The sequence below is a fragment of the Chlorocebus sabaeus genome, chromosome 19, assembly GCF_047675955.1.
Source record: "Chlorocebus sabaeus isolate Y175 chromosome 19, mChlSab1.0.hap1, whole genome shotgun sequence".
Lineage (NCBI taxonomy): Eukaryota > Metazoa > Chordata > Mammalia > Primates > Cercopithecidae > Chlorocebus > Chlorocebus sabaeus.
This window is the reverse complement of record NC_132922.1, coordinates 31,853,798-31,874,669: the sequence shown is the minus strand read 5'-3', so window position 1 is coordinate 31,874,669 and position 20,872 is coordinate 31,853,798. Positions and strand designations below refer to the sequence as shown.

The 20,872-nt window shown below is 47.6% G+C and overlaps 1 protein-coding gene across 5 annotated transcripts in view; it reads right to left on the bottom strand.

The window, feature by feature from the left end:
- Positions 1 to 20,872, bottom strand: part of HIRA (histone cell cycle regulator) — a 101,553-nt gene that overhangs the window by 9,978 nt on the left and 70,703 nt on the right. For all 5 annotated transcript variants that reach the window (XM_073007026.1, XM_007975048.3, XM_073007023.1 and 2 more), the window contains 7 exons: positions 19,251 to 19,399; positions 16,764 to 16,925; positions 16,105 to 16,163; positions 15,635 to 15,740; positions 13,868 to 13,990; positions 13,230 to 13,393; positions 11,192 to 11,280 (listed from right to left, as the gene is read on the bottom strand). In XM_073007026.1, the coding sequence (XP_072863127.1) occupies positions 11,192 to 11,280; positions 13,230 to 13,393; positions 13,868 to 13,990; positions 15,635 to 15,740; positions 16,105 to 16,163; positions 16,764 to 16,925; positions 19,251 to 19,399 (852 nt within the window). The remainder of the gene's footprint in view (positions 1 to 11,191; positions 11,281 to 13,229; positions 13,394 to 13,867; positions 13,991 to 15,634; positions 15,741 to 16,104; positions 16,164 to 16,763; positions 16,926 to 19,250; positions 19,400 to 20,872) is intronic.

Genomic DNA, 20,872 nt, shown 5'->3' with positions numbered 1-20,872 from the left:
TACTAGCTAATCGAATCCAATGGTGTATCAAAAGGATAATATACCATGATCAAGTGGGTTTCATACCACGGATGCAGGGAAGGCTTAACGTACGCAAGTCAATAAATGAGATACATCACATAAACAGAATTAAAAATAAAAATCATACAATCATCTCAATAGATGCAGAAAAAGCATCTGACAAAATCTAGCATGCCTTTGATTAAAACCCTCAGCAAAACCGTCATAGAATGGAAATACCTCAAGATAATAAAAGTGATCTATGACAAACCCAGAGCCAACTTTACACTGAACGGGGAAAAGATAAAAAGTATTCCCCCTGAGAACTCAAACAGACAAGGATGCCCATTGTCACCACTGCTATTCAACATTGGATTAGGAAGTCCTAACCAGGGCAAATAGACAAGAGAAAGAAATAAAGGGCATCCAAATATGTAAAGGGGAAGTCAAAATATCGCTATTTGCCAATGATATGATCGTATACATAGAAAACCCTAAAGACTCATCCAAAAAGCTCCTAGATCTAATAAATGAATTCAGCAAGGTTTCAGGGTACAAAATCAATGTACACAAATCAGTAGCATTGCTGTATACCAACAACAACCAAGCTGAGAATCAAATCAAGAACCCCTTGTTACAATAGCTGCAAATAAAATAAAATAAAATACTTAAGAATATACCTAACCAAGGATGTGAAAGATCTCTACAAGAAAAAATGAAAAACTGATTGCTGAAAGAAATCATAGACAACAAAAACAAATGGAAACATATCCAACGCTCATGGATGGGTAGAATAAAAAATGACCATACTGCTAAGAGCAATCTACAGATTCAATGCAATTCCCATCAAACTACCATGATTATTCTTCAGAGAACTAGAAAAAAAAAACCTAAAATTCACATGAAACCACAGCAGGGCGTGGTGGCTCACGTCTGTAATCCCAGCACTTTGGGAGGCTAAGGTGGGCAGATCACTTGAGCCCAGGAGGTCGAGACCAGCCTGGGTAACATTGTGAAACCCTGTCTTTACAAAACTTACAAAAATTAGCTGGGTGTGCTGGCACGTGCTGTAGTCCCAGCTACTCAGGAGGCTGAGGTGCAGGATCACTTGAGCCTTGGAGGCAGAGTTTGCAATGAGCCGAGATTGTGCCACTGCACTCCAACCTGGGTGACAGAGTGGGACTCCGTCTCAAAAAAAAAAAAAAAAAAACATATGGAACAAAAAAGAGCCCAAATAGCCAAAGCAAGATAAGCTGGAGGCATCATATTACCTGACATCAAACTATACTACAAGGATATTGTTACCACCAAAACAACATGGTACTGGTATAAAAATAGGCACATAGACCAATGGAATAGAATAGAGAACCCAGAAATAAAGCCAAATACTTACAGCCAACAGATCTGCAACAAAACAAACAAAAATATAGAGTGCAGAACAAACACCCCACTCAAGAAATGGTGCTGGGATAACTGGCAAGCCACATATAGAAGAATGAAGCTGGATCCTCATCTCTCACCTTATACAAATATCAACTCAAGATGGATCGAAGACTTAAATCTATGATCTGAAACCACAACAATTCTAGAAGATAACATCGGAAAAACTCTTCTATACATTGGCTTAGGCAAATAGTTCATGACTACAAACCCAAAAGCAAATGCTACAAAAACAAAGATAAATAGATGGGACCTGATTAAACTTAAAAGCTTCTGCACAGAAAAATAAATAATCAGCAGAGTAAACAGACAACCCACCGAGTGGGAGAAAATATTTGCAAACTATGCATCTGACAAAGGACTAATATCTGGAATCTACAAGGAACTCAAACAAATCATCAAGAAAAAAACAAATAATTTTGAATTTTGCCCATTCAAAAGTGGGCAAAGAACATGAATAGACAATTCTCAAAAGATATACAAATGGCCAATAAACACATGAAAAAAATGCTCAACATCACTAATTATCAGGGAAATGCAAATCAAAACCACAATGACATACCACCTTACTCCTACAAGAATGGCCATAATTAAAAAATAAAAAAATAATAGATACTAGCATGGAAGTGGTGAAAAGGGAACGCTTTTACACTGCTGATGGGAATGTAAACTAGTACAACCACTGTGGAAAACAGTATGGGGACTCTTTCTGGAGACAGAGTCTCACTCTGTCACCCAGGCTGGAATGCAGTGGCACGATCTTGGCTCACTGGAACCTCTGCCTCCTGCGTTCAAGTGATTCTCCTGCTTCAGCCTCTGGAGTAGCTGGGACTACAGGCATGTGCCTCCATGGCTGGCTAATTTTTTTTTTTTTTTTTTTTTTTGAGATGGAGTCTCGCTCCGTCGCCCAGGCTGGAGTGCAGTGGCCGGATCTCAGCTCACTGCAGCTCCGCCTCCCGGGTTTACGCCATTCTCCTGCCTCAGCCTCCCGAGTAGCTGTAGTAGAGACGGGGTTTCATCATGTTGGCTGGGCTGGTCTCGAACTCCTGACCTTAGGTGATCTTCCTGCCTCAGCCTCCCAAAGTGCTGGGATTACAGGCATGAGTTACTGCACCTGGCCAGAGATTCCTTAAAGAACTAAAAGTAGAACTACCATTTGATCCAGCAATCCCACTACTGTATATCTACCCAGCGGAAAAGAAGTCATTATGTGAACAATACACTTGTACACACGTTTATAGCAGCACCATTTGCAATTGCAAAAATATGGAACCAGTCTAAATGCCCATCAACCAATGAGTGGATAAAGAAAATGTGGTATATATACACCATGGAATACTCCTCAGCCTTAAAAAGGAATGAAATAATGGCATTCACAGCAACTTAGATGGAGTTGGAGACCATTACTCTAAGTGAAGTAACTCAGGAATGGAAAATCAAACATTATATGTTCTCACTTATAAGTAGGATCTAACCTATGAGGATGCAAAGGCATAACAATGATGTAATGGACTTTGGAGACTCAAGGGGAAGGGTGGAGGGGGTGAGGGATAAAAGACTACACATTGGGTACAATGTACACTGCTCAGGTGATGGGTGCACTAAAATGTCAAAAAAAAAAAAAGAAAAGCAACTCATGTAAATAGGATATTCAATAAGATTATCAGTATAGTCAGTGGGAAGACATATTTAAAGGAAAGAAAAGAGGCCAGGTGCAGTGGCTCACACCTATAATCCCAGCACTTTGGGAGGCCGAGGTAGGTGGATTGCTTGAGCTCAAGAGTTCGAGACCAGCCTGGGCAACACAGCAAAATCCCACCTCTACCAAAAAAAAAAAAAAAAAAAAAATTAGCCAGGCATGGTGGCACACATCTGTGGTCCCAGCTACTCAGGAGGCTGATGTGGGAAAACTGCTTGCACCTGGGAGGTGGAGGTTGAAGTGAGCTGAGATTACACAAATGTACTCCACCCTGGATGGCAGAGTCAGACTCTGTCTCCAAAAATCTACAACATCGTGGAAGCTGGAAAACACATTGTTCCCATCTGTATAAAAGATACAAAAATTAGCTGGGTGTGGTGGTGCACGCCTGTAGTCCCAGCTACTCAGGAGGCAGAGGCAGGAGGATTGCTTGAGCCAGAAGGTTGAGGCCACAGTGAGGGAAAGAGAGAGAGAGAGAGAGACAGTCTTGCTATGTTGCTCAGGCTGGTCTCGAACTCCTGACTTCAAGTGATCTTCCCACCTCAGCTTCCCAAAGGGCTGGGATTACAGGCGTGAGTCACCACGCCTGGCTGAAAAAACACACTATTAAACAATGTGAGACAAATGAAAATGAAAATACAACATACTAAAACAGTATGCAGTGAAAGCTGATCTCAAATCAATAATCTAACATTACACCTTAAGGAACTAGAAAAAGAACTATATCCAAAGCTAGCAGAAGAAAATAATAAAGATAATGCAGAAATAAACAAGATAAATAGAAAAATAATAATCAATGAAACCAAGAGTTGATTCTTTGAAAAGATGAACAAAATTGACAAACTTTCAAGAGAGACAAGATCCAAATAATGAAAATCAAAAATGAAAGCGGGGACATTACAACCAATGCCACAAAAATAAAAAAGATTATAAATAAGAGAACAGCATGAACAACTATATGACAATAAATCTGATAACCTACATAAAATGGAGACAACTTACCAAGACTGGCTCATAAAGAAATTAAAAATCTGAACAGATCTCTAACGAGCAAGAAAACTGAATCAATAATCCAAACCCTCTCATAAAGAAAAGCCTAGAATCATATAGCTTCTCTGATGTATTCTAGCAAACATTTAAAGAATTAACACCAATCCTCCTTCCAAAAACTCAAATAGGTAGGAATATTTCCTATTTCGTTCTATGAGGACAGCATTACCCTGACAAAGCCAGACAAAGATACTACAAGAAAACTATTAGACCAATATCCTTTGTAAACAGTGATGCAAAAATCCTCAACAAAATGCTAGCAAAGAGAATTCAAAAGCACATTAAAAGAAGTACACACCATGACTAAGTGGAATTTATTCCTTGAATGCAAGAATGGTTTAATATATGAAAACCAATCACTGTAATATATCACATTAATGAAATTCAAGAAAATTTTAAAATGATATGATCATCTTACTACAGAAAAAGCATCTGAGAAAATTCAATACTCTTTCTTGGTAAAAGCACTCAACAAACTAGGAATGGAAGAAAACTACCTCAACATAATAAAGACCATAAATAATAAGCCCACAGCTAACATCGTACTTAATGGTAAAAGACTAAAAGCTTTTCCTCTAACATCAGGAACAAGAGAAGGATGCCTGCTTCCAGCACTAATATTTAACATAGTATTAAAAGTCCTAGACAGATCAATTAGGCAAGAAAAAGAAATAAAAGGCAACCAAATTGGGAAAAAAGTAGTAAAATTATCTCTGTTCACAGATGACATTATCTTATATATGGAAACCCCTAAAGATTCAGTGAAAAACTACTATAAACAAAGCAAAACATTCTGCCTGCCTGTGGTACTAGGAAGAAGCTGCAAGAGCTGCAAGAGGACTTGCCCTCTGGCCTGAAGTCAGTATAAAGAGCGACCAAGTATCATTGATATTTCTTCACCCTTCGGCTCTCAGTAAAGGATGGTTTTCTCCACTGTTTCAGGATGTGATGTATAGCTCTTTGTATGGCCTGCAACACACAACTTAATCACCACCTCTCTGGTCACTGCCACAGGTCTTACAGCAGCAGTCCCTAACCTTTTCGGCACCTAGGACTGGTCTTGTGGAAGACAATTTTTTCATGGACCAGCGGGGTAGGGGAAGATGGTTTCAGGATAAAACTGTTCCACCTCAGATCATCAGGCATTAGATTCTCATAAGGAGAGCACAATCTAGATCTCTCGTATGTGCAGTTCACAATAGGGTTTGTGCTCCTTAATGTTGCTGCTGACTGGTCTGTGGCCCAGGGGTTGGGGACCCCTGTCTTACACTGAAGACCACACCAAAGGAAGGCTTCCTAAGAGAAGAGCCTGGCTGGGGAGGCTGGAGCCAGAACAGAGCCCAGGAACCTGAAAGGTGGTTGCTTAGTGTCCCAACCTTCTGCTTCCCATTTTCCTTCCGTGCACACTGAACCATGCAAACGATCCTTGAAGTTGAAAGAAATCTGAACCTTTGGCATCCCTGTGGTGCACTGGCAGCTCAAATCAGAGTATATAAAGACCTCCTATAATATATAAAGAGTTCCTACAAACCAATGAGAAAAACAAATGGCAAGAAGTATTTCAACAGATAGTTCAAAAAAAAGGAAACACAAGCGGCTCTTAAACATATGAAATGATGCTCTCCTAAGAAGCCTTCTTGGGAGGGCTGCTGAGTCAGCATGGCTGGTTGGAAGTCCATCCTCCAACCACAGCTATATTTTCCCAGTTATCTGAAGGATTAGCTCCACTTGAATGACCAATTCTCACCATAAGAGTGTTGATAAATAAGGCCGAGTGCGGTGACTCGCCCCTGTAATTCCAGCACTTTGGGAGGCTGAGGTGGACGAATCACCTGAGGTCAGGAGTTCAAGACCAGCCTGGCCAACATGGCGAAATCCCGTCTCTACTAAAAATAGAAAAATTAGCTGGGCATGGGTGGCGCATGCCTGAAATCCCAGCTACTCGGGAGGAAAATCGCTTGAACCCAGGAGGCAGAGGCTGCAGTGAGCCAAGATCATGCCACTACACTCCACACTCTAGCCTGGGTGACAGAGAGACTCCGTCTAAAAAAAAAAAAAAAAAAAAAAAAAAAAGCATTGATAAATAAACCCAACAAGAGCACAGAAGGCTCATGCTCACTCATCTCCTCTGCCCCAATATCTAGATGAAAAGACAGTAAACAAAAGAAAAAAAGGAACAAATTCAGAATAGTGTTTAGATCAGGAGAGGATATGGCAGAAGACACTGGGATTGGCTATGTCTATGTCTGCTCTAAATTCTCTTCTCCTACATATTCCTTTGTACAAAGGCAGAAAAGGTGCTCATTTTCCCAGCCTCTCTTGCAGTAGGGGTGGGTGCCCAAGTGATTTAATGGTTGCCTGAGAGGCACAGACTAGTTTCTGGGAGAGCATTTCTTTTCTGATGACAGGGTGAATGTTGCTGTTGCCAGATTTCTCCTGTTCTCTCTCCTTCCCTGATCTTGGACATGGAAGCCACCTTGAAACCATGAGGGAAGGGCTAGGAGACCTCTACAGAGGGTGGAAAGCAGGTGGTACATTCTGACAGGTGACTCTGGGAGGTGAACCACAGATTCTCTTAGGTAGAGCCTCAGTGAAGTGTCCTGTTTGGAGTTGGTAAGAACAATCAGCAGGAAGGAGGGGAGAAGAAGAAATCATGGCCATCAAATGGTAGCCTGTTTGTGGCTCCTTCTGTCTGTACCACCATGACCCAGAGTGCTTGCCTTCAGGCTAAGAAAGAGAACTACTATGGTGAGCTTTGGCTGGCATCTTGGGCTAAGGCTGACAGAATGAAGCGCCACAACCTGCCCATGATGGGGACTCGTTGGGCAGGTGTCTGCCTGCCTCCCACTCCAGTAGATGGCTCATCGGCCTGTCCTGGAGGTGAGATGTGCTAAGCAAACAGCTGTGCTCTTGAAAAAGAAACCTGAGTGCACTACCAATCTGGGTCCTTCACTTGTAACTACAACCTGATAACCAAGGATTTCCAGATAGGGTAAAATGTCCTAAAGGAAAGACCACAATGAACAAATCAAAGATTGAACCCAGAAAAGGCAGATAATTCAGGGAACAAGTTATTTTAGAAAATGTTAGCATCTGCAGCTGATATCTGAGAAGATATCACAAAGCTTTCCTTCTATTAACAGACCATGCAATTCAGAACAGGCTTCCTCACTGACAACAAAGAAAAAAAGGTGGACAAATAGAAGCAAACTTCTGAGAGCTAATGCGTTAGTGATAAATAACTGAGCCATGGTGTGGGGAAGACAGAAATCCAAAGAGCGATGTCTTTGCTTTGGAAATATTTGTCCATGAGGAAGAGGCTAGGCAGAACTTCTACCAAACTTGAGGGTCTGGGTTGGGCGCGGTGGCTCATGTCTGTAATCCCAGCACTTTGGGAGGCTGAGGTGGGTAGATCACGCGAGGTCAGGAGTTTGAGACCAGCCTGGCCAACATGGTGAAACCCCGCCTCTACTAAAAAAATAAAAGTAAGTTGGGCGTAGTGACATGTGCCTGTAATCCCAGCTACTTGGGAGGCTGAGGCAGGAGAATCGCTTGAACCCAGGAGACGGGGGTTACAGTGAGCTGAGATTGTGCCACTGCACTCCAGCCTGGGCGACAGAGCGAGACTCTGTCTTGGAAAAACAAACAATAACTTGAGGGCCTAGGGGGACCAAAGCAGGGGCTAGGGCCCTGTTAACTTACCCCTCCTTTGTCCTGGTATTCCAAAGGTATACAACCTAGAATAAGTGTCAACTGGAAGTAAACCAGCATCTATACCAGCTAGCACCCAGCTTTGAGTTCCAGGCAGTCTACAAAACTTCAGTCCCTGAACAGGATCATGGCATCCCTACAGTGCTACTGCCAAGAAGTTGGCAGAAGCAAACAGAAGTGTTCTGTAGAAGAAGATAACATCATCTTAGGCCTCAAACTATTTCTACAATAAATTTTTCAACTACTATGTCCACCAGACAGTAAAAAATAACCAGGTACATAAGGAGATAAGACAATCTGAATGAGAAACAGCAGAAATATTTATAGGCAACAGAAATAGATCTGTGAAGGCTCCCAATACTAGAATTATCAGACATAAAGCTTTAAAATGAGTAAGATTATTATGCTAAAGTAGATAAAAGACTAAATTAAAAATCTGGCGAAGAATTGAAAGCATAAAAAATGATATAGCTGATTTTTTTTTTTTTGAGACGGAGTCTCACACTGTCGCCTGGGCTGGTGTGCAATGGCGTGATCTCACTGCAACCTCCACCTCCTGGGTTCAAGTGATTCTCCTGCCTCAGCCTCCCGAGTAGCTAGGATTACAGGTGCCCGCCACCATGCCTGACTAATTTTTTGTATTTTTAGTAGAGATGGGGTTTCACTATGTTGGCCAGGCTGGTCTCAAACTCCTGACCTCATGATCTGATCCACCTTGGCCTCCCAAAGTGCTGGAATTACAGGCGTGAACCACCACGCCCGGCTTTTTTTTTTTTTTTTTTTTTTGAGATGGAGTTTCGCTCTTGTTGCCCAGGCTGGAGTGCAATGGCACAGTCTTGGTTCTGCCTCCTGGGTTCAAGCAATTCTCCTGCCTCAGCCTCCTGAGTAGCTGGGATTACAGGTACTTGTCACCAAGCCCAGCTAATTTTTGTTTTTTAGTAGAGTCAGGGTTTCACCATGTTGGCTGTGTTGGTCTCAAACTCCTGACCTCAGGTGATCCACCCACCTCAGCCTCCCAAAGTGCTGGGATTATAGGAATGAGCCACCAAGTCTGGCCTGATACAGCCGATTTTACTTTTTTAAAATTTTTCCTTTTCTTGAGACGGAGTCTTGCTCTGTCTTCCAGGATGGAGTGCAGTAGTGCAGTCTTGGCTCACTGCAGCCTCCTCCTCCCGGGTTCAAGCTATTCTCCTGCCTCTGCCTCCCCAGTAGCTGGGATTACAGTCGTGTGCCACCACACCCAGCTAATTTTTATATTTTTAGTAGAAACAGGATTTCAGCATGTTGGCCAGGCAGGCCTTGAACTCCTGACCTCAGGTGATCTATCTCGGTCTCCCAAAGTGCTGGGATTATAGGCATGAGCCACTGCGCCCAGCGATACAGCTGATTTTAAAAAGAGAGGATATTACATCTCTCAGACGATAGGAAAAATGAAACGGAAGAAATAATCAAATAGGAAAAACAAAGAAAATCACTAGTCTCTATCTCTATTTCCACAGAATGAATGAGATTTTTGAATCTTCAAAACGCCAAGATAGAATCCCAAAGTACTTACAAAGCAATGGAAATTAGATTTACAATAGATTTTGTAGCAATAAAACTGGATGCAAAGTCTATGGAACGATGCCTTCAGGGACCTAAGGGGATTTGACTTTGAACCTAGGATTCAAAGTACCTAGTCAATTAAGGTACACCACAGTCAAATTTAAAAATGAAATAAAAAATTAGGCCTCTGTACAAACCAAGGCCTGTGAGGGTTGACCCTCCAGCCTTTTTGATGTTAACTCCTTTCGCCCTTCCATTACCATCCTGTTGGGCTGTTCCTTTTAAATTCTAAACTCTCCCACCTCAGGCCTTTGCACTTTCCCTCCACCTGGATGTTCTTCTCCCAAATATATGCATGGCTTCATCCCTCACCTTTTCTGGTCTCTGCTTATCTGTCAGTTTGGCCTTTTTTTTTTTTTTTGAGACGGAGTCTCGCTCTGTCGCCCAGGCTGGAGTGCAGTGGCGCAATCTTGGCTCGCTGCAAGCTTAGTTTGGCCTTTCTTAATTGCCCAACATGAAACAGCGTCCTGCCAGTATTCTGTATCTCCCTGCCCTTTTAATTTTTTTTCCATGGCATCCATCACCACTCAAGACACTACAGATACCTCTTCTCATTTGCTTAGTCTGTCTCTCTCCATAAGAAAGCAGATCCATGAATGCAGGGACTCAGTCTGCCTTATTCACTGCTGCCTGCCCCATGCCTATACCACGCCTGGCCAGGGGAGGTGCCCCATCAGTGACTGCTCAATGATTGAATGAAACTGTGAGCTAACTCTTAGATCCATACCTTCTCCCGTCCCCCACCAATGTGTTCCTTTCCTGATTTAATCAATGGTTCCGGCATCCATTTTTTCAGCTACACCTGGAGGTGCCACATGTTCATTACGCTCTTTCCTTCCACATTCAACCACCCATCAAATCTTATTGGTTCTGTCTCCAAAATACATCTTGAACCTGTCCCCTTTCCCCTCTCCATGGCCACCACACTGATCCAAGTCACCTTCATCTCTTCCTGGGACTGTTACAGAAGACACTCCCTGATTGTTTTTCTATTTTAGTTCATGACACCTCTGCGCCAACTCTGCCAAGAAGAAAACGCTAGCTTCTCGAAAGGTCTCTGTGGCACCTCCTGCCTCATCTCACACCACCCTCTCCTTTTGCCTTCTATGTGCCAGCCACAGTGGCTTCAAACAAATCAAACACTCTACTTTTACTCTCACTTCTACTAGGAAACACTTTCTCCAGGTCTCTATACGGCCGTCTCACTCTTCTCCTTGGGTTTCATCTGCAGTGTCCTCTCGCGAGGCCTTCCCTGGTCACTCCTTCCCAGGCACTCTCATCTGAAGACCCTGCTTATTTCCTTCTTAGTCTGAATCTAGTCTGAAAATATTTTGTTGACCTAACTGCCTCTCTGCTTATGTGTGCATCCCTACCAGACTGAGCTCCATGAAGGCAGGGAAGTACCTTCCGTCTTTTGTCTTCACAATCAAGCCCAGAGCCCATGCAGGCAGCCTCCCTCAGCATAGGCATGTGGAGGAGCACTCTGTGGCTCCTGATGTCCAGGGCCCACCTCCTGCTAGGTTGTGGAGGGCAGGCATGTCACCCTCTCACTGATGCTGGGACTTGAGGCTGAGTGCTGGAGAAGTCTAACAGGACACAATTCAAAGCCCTTTGGCTTATTTAAAAAATCTCCACCTTCATGTTTCAAGAAAGAATTCTTGCAGCAACAATGAAAGAAGCACCTACCACTACTGTTGACTCCCACTGGCTTCCAGTGGAGTAGTGAACCGGACCCAGTAAGTCCTTGCATATTTCTCGAAGTCGGTATTCAAACCCTAATTATAGAAAAACAAACAAACAAACAAAAAAACAAAACAGAAATAGGAACACATTACAAAAAGAAATAAAAATCAAGAATATGCTATGTTGTTGTGTCTATCAAATCAGAATAAACACATGCGTATTTTATTGCCTACTACGGGCAAGATACCCCTGCATGTCTCTCAGTGTGGGGCACTGAGACCCATAATTGCAGATTTTCACTCATTTGCTCACTCCCCTGACAACATCTGTAGTACCTCCTCTGTGTGTTGCGCCCAGAGGAAAAACAAGATGTGGCCAATTCTGTGATAAACTCCTTAAGGTGATGGGAAAATATGGGAAATTGTGGGCTGGTAAGATCTGTCTTTGAGAATATGGGCTGCCAACTGGTGTTAAGAGGAGGTCAGGAGGGTGGGGAGGCCAGCTCATAGGAGGTAAGAGATGGCAAAGGTATGACTGAGGAGGGGCAATTGAGTGGAGGGGGCATAGGCCCATTAACTCAAGGGTTATGGGCATCACCCAGTAGGGTTGCTAGAAAGGCTGGAGGTAGAGTGTCGGGGTTTGTCAGCACTCGGGGCAGCTAAAGCAATAGCGAATGGATTAAATTGTCCAAAGAAAAGGGTGGAGTAAGAGAGGTGAAACTGGAATCTGAGGAATTTTGGAAGTGAATGGGGTCCACTTTTACACTAGATTCCTCCTTTTAACAGCCAAGGAAACAAGGGACAGAATGGAAGATGGGTAACTGGTGTATGGACACTGGAACAGGCATGTGGAGGATGGAGAAAGAGAAGCAAGCAGCAGAAGTGATCCCAAGATGGGTGGCGGGGCCGACAGGAGGTAGGGACTTGATGTAGGGCATCAGAGCAAGTCCCAATCAACACCTAGGATGAAGCAAACCAGAGTGGAATAAGAGGAGGGGCTCCCAGGGAAGATGTGACTAGAGCACCACAGGAGAGGTATGAGGGCCTGGGAAGGCTGAGTATTCAGAAAAGCTGGGGACCACACATAATGGCAACCACATAGACCTGGTGGGAAGAGTAAACATCAAATTCATCATTGCGGTCTGCAGGGAGGGAGGGGAGGCTTCAAGCTGATCAGTAATATTTGCTGTCATTTACAAGTGTATGTACACACACACACACTCATATTTACACAGCCAGAGGCACATATGACATGTTAGTTCTGGGAATTAAATTCGTGAAGGTCTGATTATGATTTTCTCTGTCTTTTCTGTACTTGAATTTTTTTCTAAATTATAATCAAAACGGGGAAGGTGATGACAAAAATAAAGCAAAAAGGCCAGGAAGCTGCACAGGAAGAGCTCTGGGAGGGCCTGCCCATGCCGCACCCTGAAGGCTGCACTCAAGTGGGAGGAAAAGCTGGTAAGGCTATTGGAGTCACTGTGAGGACAGTGCAGCCACCTCTTCCAGCATACCTGGCTTTCTGCAGGGGAGGCAGCAGAGTGAGAGCTCTGGCAGGAAGCACCAGGAATGGAGGGCCTCAGTAAGTGCAGGACATCAGGCAAGCCTGTCCAGGGCAGGAGGGGCTGGGAGGAGGAAGAGAACCACTGCTACAAGATGCCCTCACTGATGAGCAGCACTGCCAAGGTGTGGTGCAGGGCAGGAGCCAGAACACAGAATCTACTCCTTCAGGCCATGTCTTTCCACCCAGGCATCTATTCCACCCTCCTGCGGCCTGTCCTGCTGCTCCTCTGCAGGAACACCCTCAGGGCCACTCTATTTAGAGCCTCAGAGCCTATTAAGGGGCTGGGTGCCTGCTGAGCTGCCTTAACTGCAGCTCAGGCTGGGAGGTAGAGGCTGCTGGGCCCATCTTGTTGATGGGAGAGCAGCAGGCTGGGATCTGGGCCATCACACCTTTTCCCTGATTCCACAGGGACTAAGCCAGGCCTGGGAGGATGGAGGGGCAGAAGGAGAAAGCTGCTCAGGGCTGCCAGGAGCCTCACCTTCGTTTACGAGGTACCGTGCGTAGAGGAGGAGCCAATGGCGGTACTCGTGGCTGGACTGCAGGGTAAGTGCTGCTGCCACCTGGTTCTCTAGGTAGGCCAGGGTGGTCTCTCGCTGCACCACGTGAGGCACGGAGAAGAGCCGGGCAGCCTGCCTTCCCGAGCTGCAGAGACCAAGAGAGTTTCCATGATGAGGCAGCAGGCACTACAGAGTGAGGAACTGCCCCCATGTGCAATAGGCAAGGAGCTGGCAGGAGGCAGGCACCAGGGCTGCCAAGGCCTCCCGTCCACTAGCTAGTCTGTTGGCAGATGCCAGATCTGTTGTCTGCCCATCCCCACATCCCAGCCATGTGCCTCCTGGCACCCTTGGGGTATCTCACCCAGCACCTGCCATCTGGGCCCCTGAAGTGACAGGGCCAGTGACTGCTGCCCCCAACCCCAAGATATTACTTGATGCAGGACCACTACCCTCAGCACCCCTAGTCTGTCCTGCCCAGCCTGCCTGTGCTGACCAGCACCTGGGGCACAGGGGAAGGGCAGGTGGATATGAGGCCTGGGTAGGGACTGTGTGTGCACTGACCCAGTCACTTCCCCAGGGCAGGACTAAGGACAGAGGCCATGGCACTGGGGTCACGTACTTGGAGGTGCGGCCCTGGATTATGGCTAATGGTCCTGAGCACAGCATGGCGTCCTGGGATGGCAGGCTGCTCCTAAAGTCTGCACACTGAGCCAGTGAGTCCTGCTTGTCAGAAACCAGGTTCCTGGGGAGGCAAAGGCAGGAGCAGAGCTCAGGAAAACCAAGATATCTACCAGAGGAGGCTGGCAAGGAGGCCACAGAGAAGCAGCCCCTGTTGACACAGAAAGCCAGCAGAAGCTGAGCGCCCCTGCACTTCTGCACAGGCGCCTATCACTGACAGGATTCATGGTAATGGGTCTGATAGATCATTGTTCCCGAGGAAAAATGAATGAGGCGAAGGCTGTGGATAGGGCCCTTGCTGGGAACACTTCAGCTCCATATGTTGGTTCCTGATGACTGCAGGCCTGTGTGTGCAGTGTGCTCTGATGCTCGGCTCAAATACTGCCATGGTCTGCCCAGGGGCCCACATGGCCTGGGTCCTGTAGCTGGGGAGTAATGCCAGGCCTCTACCTGCCTTTATTTCTACAACTATCCCAGATTGGCAGTCCTTCCACCTACTCTGGACCTTTTTCATCCTTGTGAAGAAAAGACTCTTCACACACTTTTAGAACAGCTGGATGTCTTTGTAAATGTGTCCAAAATACAAAGATGCCTATAGACAATCAATATTTCTCTTCTTAAATAATCAGTTTATTTCCATTATTACAGCAATCATATATAATAGATAACATTTTGCAATTTGGGGGAGCAGGCAGTGGAGGTTTTTCTTCCTTTGAGACAGGGTCTCACTCTGTTGTCCAGGTTGGAGTGCAGTAGTGTGATTATGGCTCACTGCAGCCTTGACCTCCTGGGCTCAAGGGATCTCCTGCTTCAGCTTCCCAAGCAGCTGGGACTACAGATGTCTGCCACTGCACCAGGCTTATTTAATTTTTTTTTTTTTTTTTTTTTTTTTTTTTGGTGGAGACAGGGTCTTACTATGTTGCCCAAGCTGGTCTCAAACTCCTGGGGTCAAGCAATCCTCTCAGCCTCCCACAGTGCTGGGATTACAGGTGTGAGTCATCGCACCCAGCATTTTTTTTTTTTTTTTTTCCAAATTCAAGAAAGAAGTCTCAGTGTGAATGTAGACTTCTGCATGGCAGTTCTTAACAGAAAACAGGCTAGGAGGTAGCAAGCTTTGGTTCTTAAGGACCAAAGGTATAGACAGAAGAAAAGAACTTGGAGTGGCTGGAACACAATGTACATATTTCATGTGTCTGGGTTAAGAGCTCTGTGTATAAAGTATTTTGCAAGTACAGAAAAGGGCTCCAAATTCCGAAGTGGACAGAGGAAAAGTACAGACCATTATGCCTCGGTAAGTGGATGAGCATCCTTACTAATTCACTGAGGAAGTCTGAAGTACTTACTAAGCTCACAGAAATTGACTAGTCCTGGTAAGGCTCCTGTAAAGCCAACTCACCTATGCTCATGGTGGCTAAGGGGGCCACAGCAAAAACCGTAACAATTTTGGGGCTTTTTCAAAAAGTGGCTCCTGAAAATAATGCAGGAGGACAGTGCTCCTGCACATAGGCTCTGAGGGTAGAGGCCACAGGCTGCAGTGTCCTGCTGGGACAGGGAAGCATGCACAGATAGTCAAAGCAGCCTTCACTCCAGGGCCTGACTCTCAGGAAAAGCAGGGCTAGGCAGCCCTGTAGGCCACGACCCTTTGCTCTGCTGTCTAGAGCAGACAGACACTCTTCCAGGGAATAGTGCTGGGGGTCAGCTTGCTTACCATGTAGAAAGTGACGGATTAAAGCAGTACGCCTTCCCATCAGACAGGTTCATTACTGGGATTCCATGCTGCGTCAGCAAGATCTGTGATACCGTCATATCACTTCCTGGAGACAGCACGGGAATGAGTTCTGGGTGTGTTCTGATCAGCAAGTGTTTGCACACACATCAAAGGAGAAATCTAAACTCTAGGCTCCCACAGTCCCAGCAGCAAATGCGTCAACACTGCCCTGGCAAATAGGGAGGGCAAGCCATTCTCCTTGCCACACACCAGGCTCTTGTCACCTCTTGGGGACCCATTCAAACACGTCCCCAAAAAGTGTGTGTCTCCTGCAGCTTAACTGCACCTCCTGCCTCACAGAGAGCTCTGTGCTGAGGCCAGAGCCTGGCTCTCTGAGCGGGGCCCTTCTGTAGCATCAGACATGAACTTGGGCCCCCAGGGGAGTAGGGGCAGCCTGCTGCCTGCATTACCTGCCAGAATGGAGTGTAGAGACTCTTCTTTCACCACAACCACCTGTCTGTGAACATCCCTAGGAAGGAGACAGGGAACAGTTTACTCACCAACCCAAGTAAACACATCAGAGTGTGCCTCAGTCGTTCAGACACCCTGGTCCCTACTGCATGCGCCCCTAACCCTGGCTGCTCCTGGTGAGAGGGACTCTGGGCTACGCGTGGCTTCTGCTCTCCATGTGCCACTACACTCCCTCTGCATAAGGATGCAGCACACAGCCCAGGCAACAGAGCCACGGGGAACCCTCAGCGTCCATACCACTTTGGGGGAAGCTGGGCCACAGCAGCCACATCAGGAACATGGCCACACTCTGCCAGCTAAGACTCCATTTCTGATGAACTCCGCATAGAACCCTGGCAGTGCAACTGGTTGCATGAGCTGCTCCAGTAAGGAGATAATCAAGCAGGCAAGCTGCCTCCATCCCCATTGCACAACATCCCTCAGCCCTCAGCCTACCCAGGGCACCCAACAAAAGCAATATCACTAACTGCTCAGGGCCTCCTCTGGGGCCTGATGGCCAGCCTTGTCCACTGCCTTCCCTGCCCCTGCAGTGAGGTGGGGCCTGCAGAGCCCTGTCCTGCCCTGGCTGGAGCCCACCCACCCTGCACCTGCCTCTCACCAGACAGACAGTGTGGCTGCAGCGGTGAGCGCCATGACGTAGGAGCCTGTGCAATGCAAAGTAGAGATCGGGGACGGCAGGAGGATGGGAGAGAGGAGACGGCGACCACAGGTGGAGAACACTGACAGCATCCTTTTTTCACAGGCGACACACACCACATCACTGAGAAGACAGAGTGAAGGCAGGTGTCACGGGGGCTGGGTGCTGCAGCCAAGACAGTAGCCCTGGATGTGTGGGCCTTTCCTCTGCCTGGGCCCAACAAGAGCCTCCCCTGAGCAGGTACAGTCAGAGGGTAAGGTGGATTGGGTTAGGGTGGGGCTGGTGGGGCTGTTGGAGCCTCCCTGAGATCTTGGATGAAAGAGGTGTCTGTCCTCTTTTCACAGGCTGCCCGTGCTTTCCTAAGTTCACACTGATGCTGACCAAAGGGTGTGGGGGCTTTGGAGAGCAATGCCTCTGATGATCACCCAGGAAACATGCCTTGCTTATCGGATAAGGCCACATAGTACCCACAGGACAGTCTCCTGGCTGCAACTAGTCAGACCAGTCCTAAGAAGGTCTCTAACAAGGCAGGCTAAGAGAAGTGCAGGGATGACAGCATGCACCCCTGTGTCCAAGAGGCTGTCTGGCTGGCGTGGGAGATGCATGTCGCTCCCAAACCAGGAGTGCCTTACAGAACAGTCTGGACACTGTCCAGCCTCTCCTCTGAGTGACCACCAGGCCCCTGGGAGGGCCCTGCACAAGCAGGCTGCTGCCTTCCCAGAGAGAGCCCCCTAAGGCCCAGCCACAGGCCCAGGGTGAGGCTGGAGCTTAGACCCCAGTCAGCAGTAGCAGATGTGCAACCAGTATAGTGAGATCCTGGCCACAGTAGCTACCCAGAGCCCCGCTTTGTGTCACTTCTATCCTGCTGAGCCAGTCACCCCAGCAGGCTCAAGGAGGTCAGTTAAGTAAGGAGCTCTGCCAACCGCTTTCCTAATGAGACACTGTTGCTACTGGCTCCAAAAAGGGAGAGGCAAGTGAGATGCTTTTGTTTACAAATATTTACTTGGAGAGTATGAATCAGAAAACACTATAAACAGCACGGGCAGCAGGGAGCTCTCCGAAGTGCTGTGACTGAATTCTTATTTCTTCTGAGACAGAGTCTCAGTCTGTCACCCAGGCTGGAGTGTAGTGGTGTGATCTCGGCACACGACAACCTCCACCTCCCCAGTTCAAGTGATTCTCCTACCTCAACCTCCCGAGTAGCTGGGATTACAGGCACACGCTACCACGCCTGGCTAATTTTTGTATTTTTGGTAGAGATGGGGTTTCATTATGCTGGCCAGGCTGGTACTGTGACTGAATTCTATCTGCCCATCTCTGGTGGTCAGAGCCTGCCTCAAGTTAGCCCACTGCAAAGAAAGCCATCATTTCTGGGCTGTAACACTGGGGAGCAGGTCTGCAGGCTGGGCCTGAACTGGACAGGACTGAGCAGAAGGGGAGGTCCCAGGTGGTCCAGCAGGCTTGCCCCACAGCTGCTATGTCACTGTGGGAGAGGCTGTGCTGACACCCCTTAGCCCTCAGCTGGGGAAGCCACCTGCCTTGGGGGAGGCACAGAGAGTGGGAGCCTGTGGCAGTATCTGACACACAGGTGCCTGGGACCGGGAGTTTAGCCAGCTCATCTAGAGGGGGAATTCGAGGGAGGAACAGAACAAACAGTAGGGTCCCCTAGGCCTAACAACACAAACTCACTCAGGGACCACAAGAATTGTGGTCTAAGACCTAAGGCCACATGCTTTGATACAAGTAAAAGCATCTACATGGGACCTCATGGCAGATGATTAAGGGTGTAATTACGATGACTGTATGTAAGTGGTCATGTCTATAAACTTCTGCTGAGTGTCTCCCACGTGGTCCTGACTGGGACGCTACATCAGGCAGGAAACTGAGAAACACTGGTTCCCCTTCCATATTTAACACAGGCAGGGACAGGGCTCACATATAGTTCCAGGAACCTAGGGGAAGATACTGGGTGACTAATCACTGAATCAAGGTGGTGCCCCTCACAGTGCAGAATCTGGAATGGGCTGGGATGGCGACTTCAGGGACAGTCAGAAATCCATCCTGACCAACTTGGATGGAAATCTGGGATCCAAAAAAGGAACCAGCCCAGGTCAAAGTGAGCCAGGCACACCTTAGCGTGGAACTCGAGACTTTGGGGATCTGGCTGGACAAGGGAATCAGGCCATCAGGTCCAAAGACTGGCCTGGGTAATCCTCAGGGGCTCAGTTTCCCCATCTATAACATGGGCATACTGATGCTGACCTTGCTGGGTGTTGCAGGGACTGAGATGGCAAGCGCATATGCCTGGCCTGGAGTGAAGCCTGGTGTGAGCCTCTGTGGGAGCTGGCGCTCCCAGGGTCATGCACGTCCCCTAGACAGACCCAGGCCCAGAATGATGGCATGTGTGCCTGTGTCACCTGGGCCGGCTAAGGACCTGCCCACCCTTACCAGCTGCCCGCAGCAGTGAGGATCCGGCTGGTGAGTACCGTCTCCCACTCCTTCCCTTCCCGGTTGCACTTCAGGCGGCTCAGCTTCACGCCCCCCACCACTGTCACTTCATTCTCCACCTCAATGTACATGGAGGGATCGGAGCTGACCTGGATGAAGTAAACACATGGGCCTGCTCAGACAAGGGCCGCAGCCCAGGTGACATGCTCCAAGGCTCTGTAGCCTGGGGCCCCAAGGCAGCAGCAGGATACAGAGGCAGAATGGCTGGCCAACAGAGGAGGTGGAGGGCAGGCGGGGCAAAGGGGCTGAGCGGGAGGCCCAGAGGGCCAGACATGTGGCCCCCAGGGCAGCGAGAATGCTGGGAGCTGGTTTCTACCCTGTCATCTGTGTAGTTGGACAGCCAGAGAAGAGAAGCAGTGCCAGGGTTAAAGACCCCAAAGTCACCCAACCCTGCCACTTCATCTCACAAGGGAGTAATGTGCCCAAAAGCACACTGCAAAGGACTGAGCTGGGAGTGAGACTTGGGTTTCTAGCCTCCTACTTGAAGAATCTTCAAAGATGTCAGTGTTTGGCAAGATTAGAGACCATGTCAGTGTGTGGAGGGAATGTCTAGAAAACCCCCAAAGGGGCTCTCCAGTTCCTGTGGTGGTTAGACTTGGTCTGCTCAAATGAGACTAAACTGGCAGGGGTGTTTATGGCACAGCATGTATGAGAAGCACCTAGTTCAGTGTCTGGCACCAAATGGGCTCAGCTGCATGCATGTGTGGAGAGCTGAACAACAGATTTTCCCTACGGAAAAATAGGCAGAACAACCAGTCTGTGCTTGTGCGGCCACTCAAGTGGGTGAGCTGGGCCGAGGGACGACTGCCCCCTTCACAGACCCAGAAACGACAGTCCCAAGCAGTGCTTGGAGGGGAAGATGCCTAGGGGAAGGGCTGGAGGAGTTTGGGAGAGTTCTGTGCTGAGAAGCAGGGCACCCAGGAGGGAACCTGCGTCAGAACACCTGTGAGTGCAAGAGCACGTCTGAGCGCTGCTGACCACGGGAGGGCCCCTGCCTCCATTGACACCAGCAATAAGAACAAACCCTGTGGGTCCCTACCTTTTGGCTTTCCTGCTTCATTCCTCTGCACTGTGGCCCAGAAGGACCTATGGTAGGAAGGGCTGACGCCTGCTCTCTGGTGCCCTGTGAGGACCAGCCTGGACTCAGAGCAGTGTGCAGCCAGTGGAAAGTGACCCGCACACAGGGTCCAAGAAGGCTGCTTGAGGACAGGCACCTGAGCTGAGGTACAAGGGTATGCAGACAGGCAGCAGTATGTGTGACGGCACCACGGCAGGAGAGGCCTAGATACTGTGCTGGGCCAAGTGACCAGGAGGGCTCTGGGTATAAAGGATTATTTACTCCAGAATTGTGTTTTGGATAACCACATGCTTACAAGCTTCCATTCCAAGAGCTCAAACAACTCTGATGATGACTGTGCTGGACACTGAGAAGACAAAGCTAGCAGGATGGTTGGGAGATAGACCACGACTACACAGTCCCACAGACACCAAGCCTGAGGCTGCCCAGGGCTGTGTGTGGAAATGGAGGTGGCTTCCAGTCAGGAGAGGATTCCTGAAGAGCA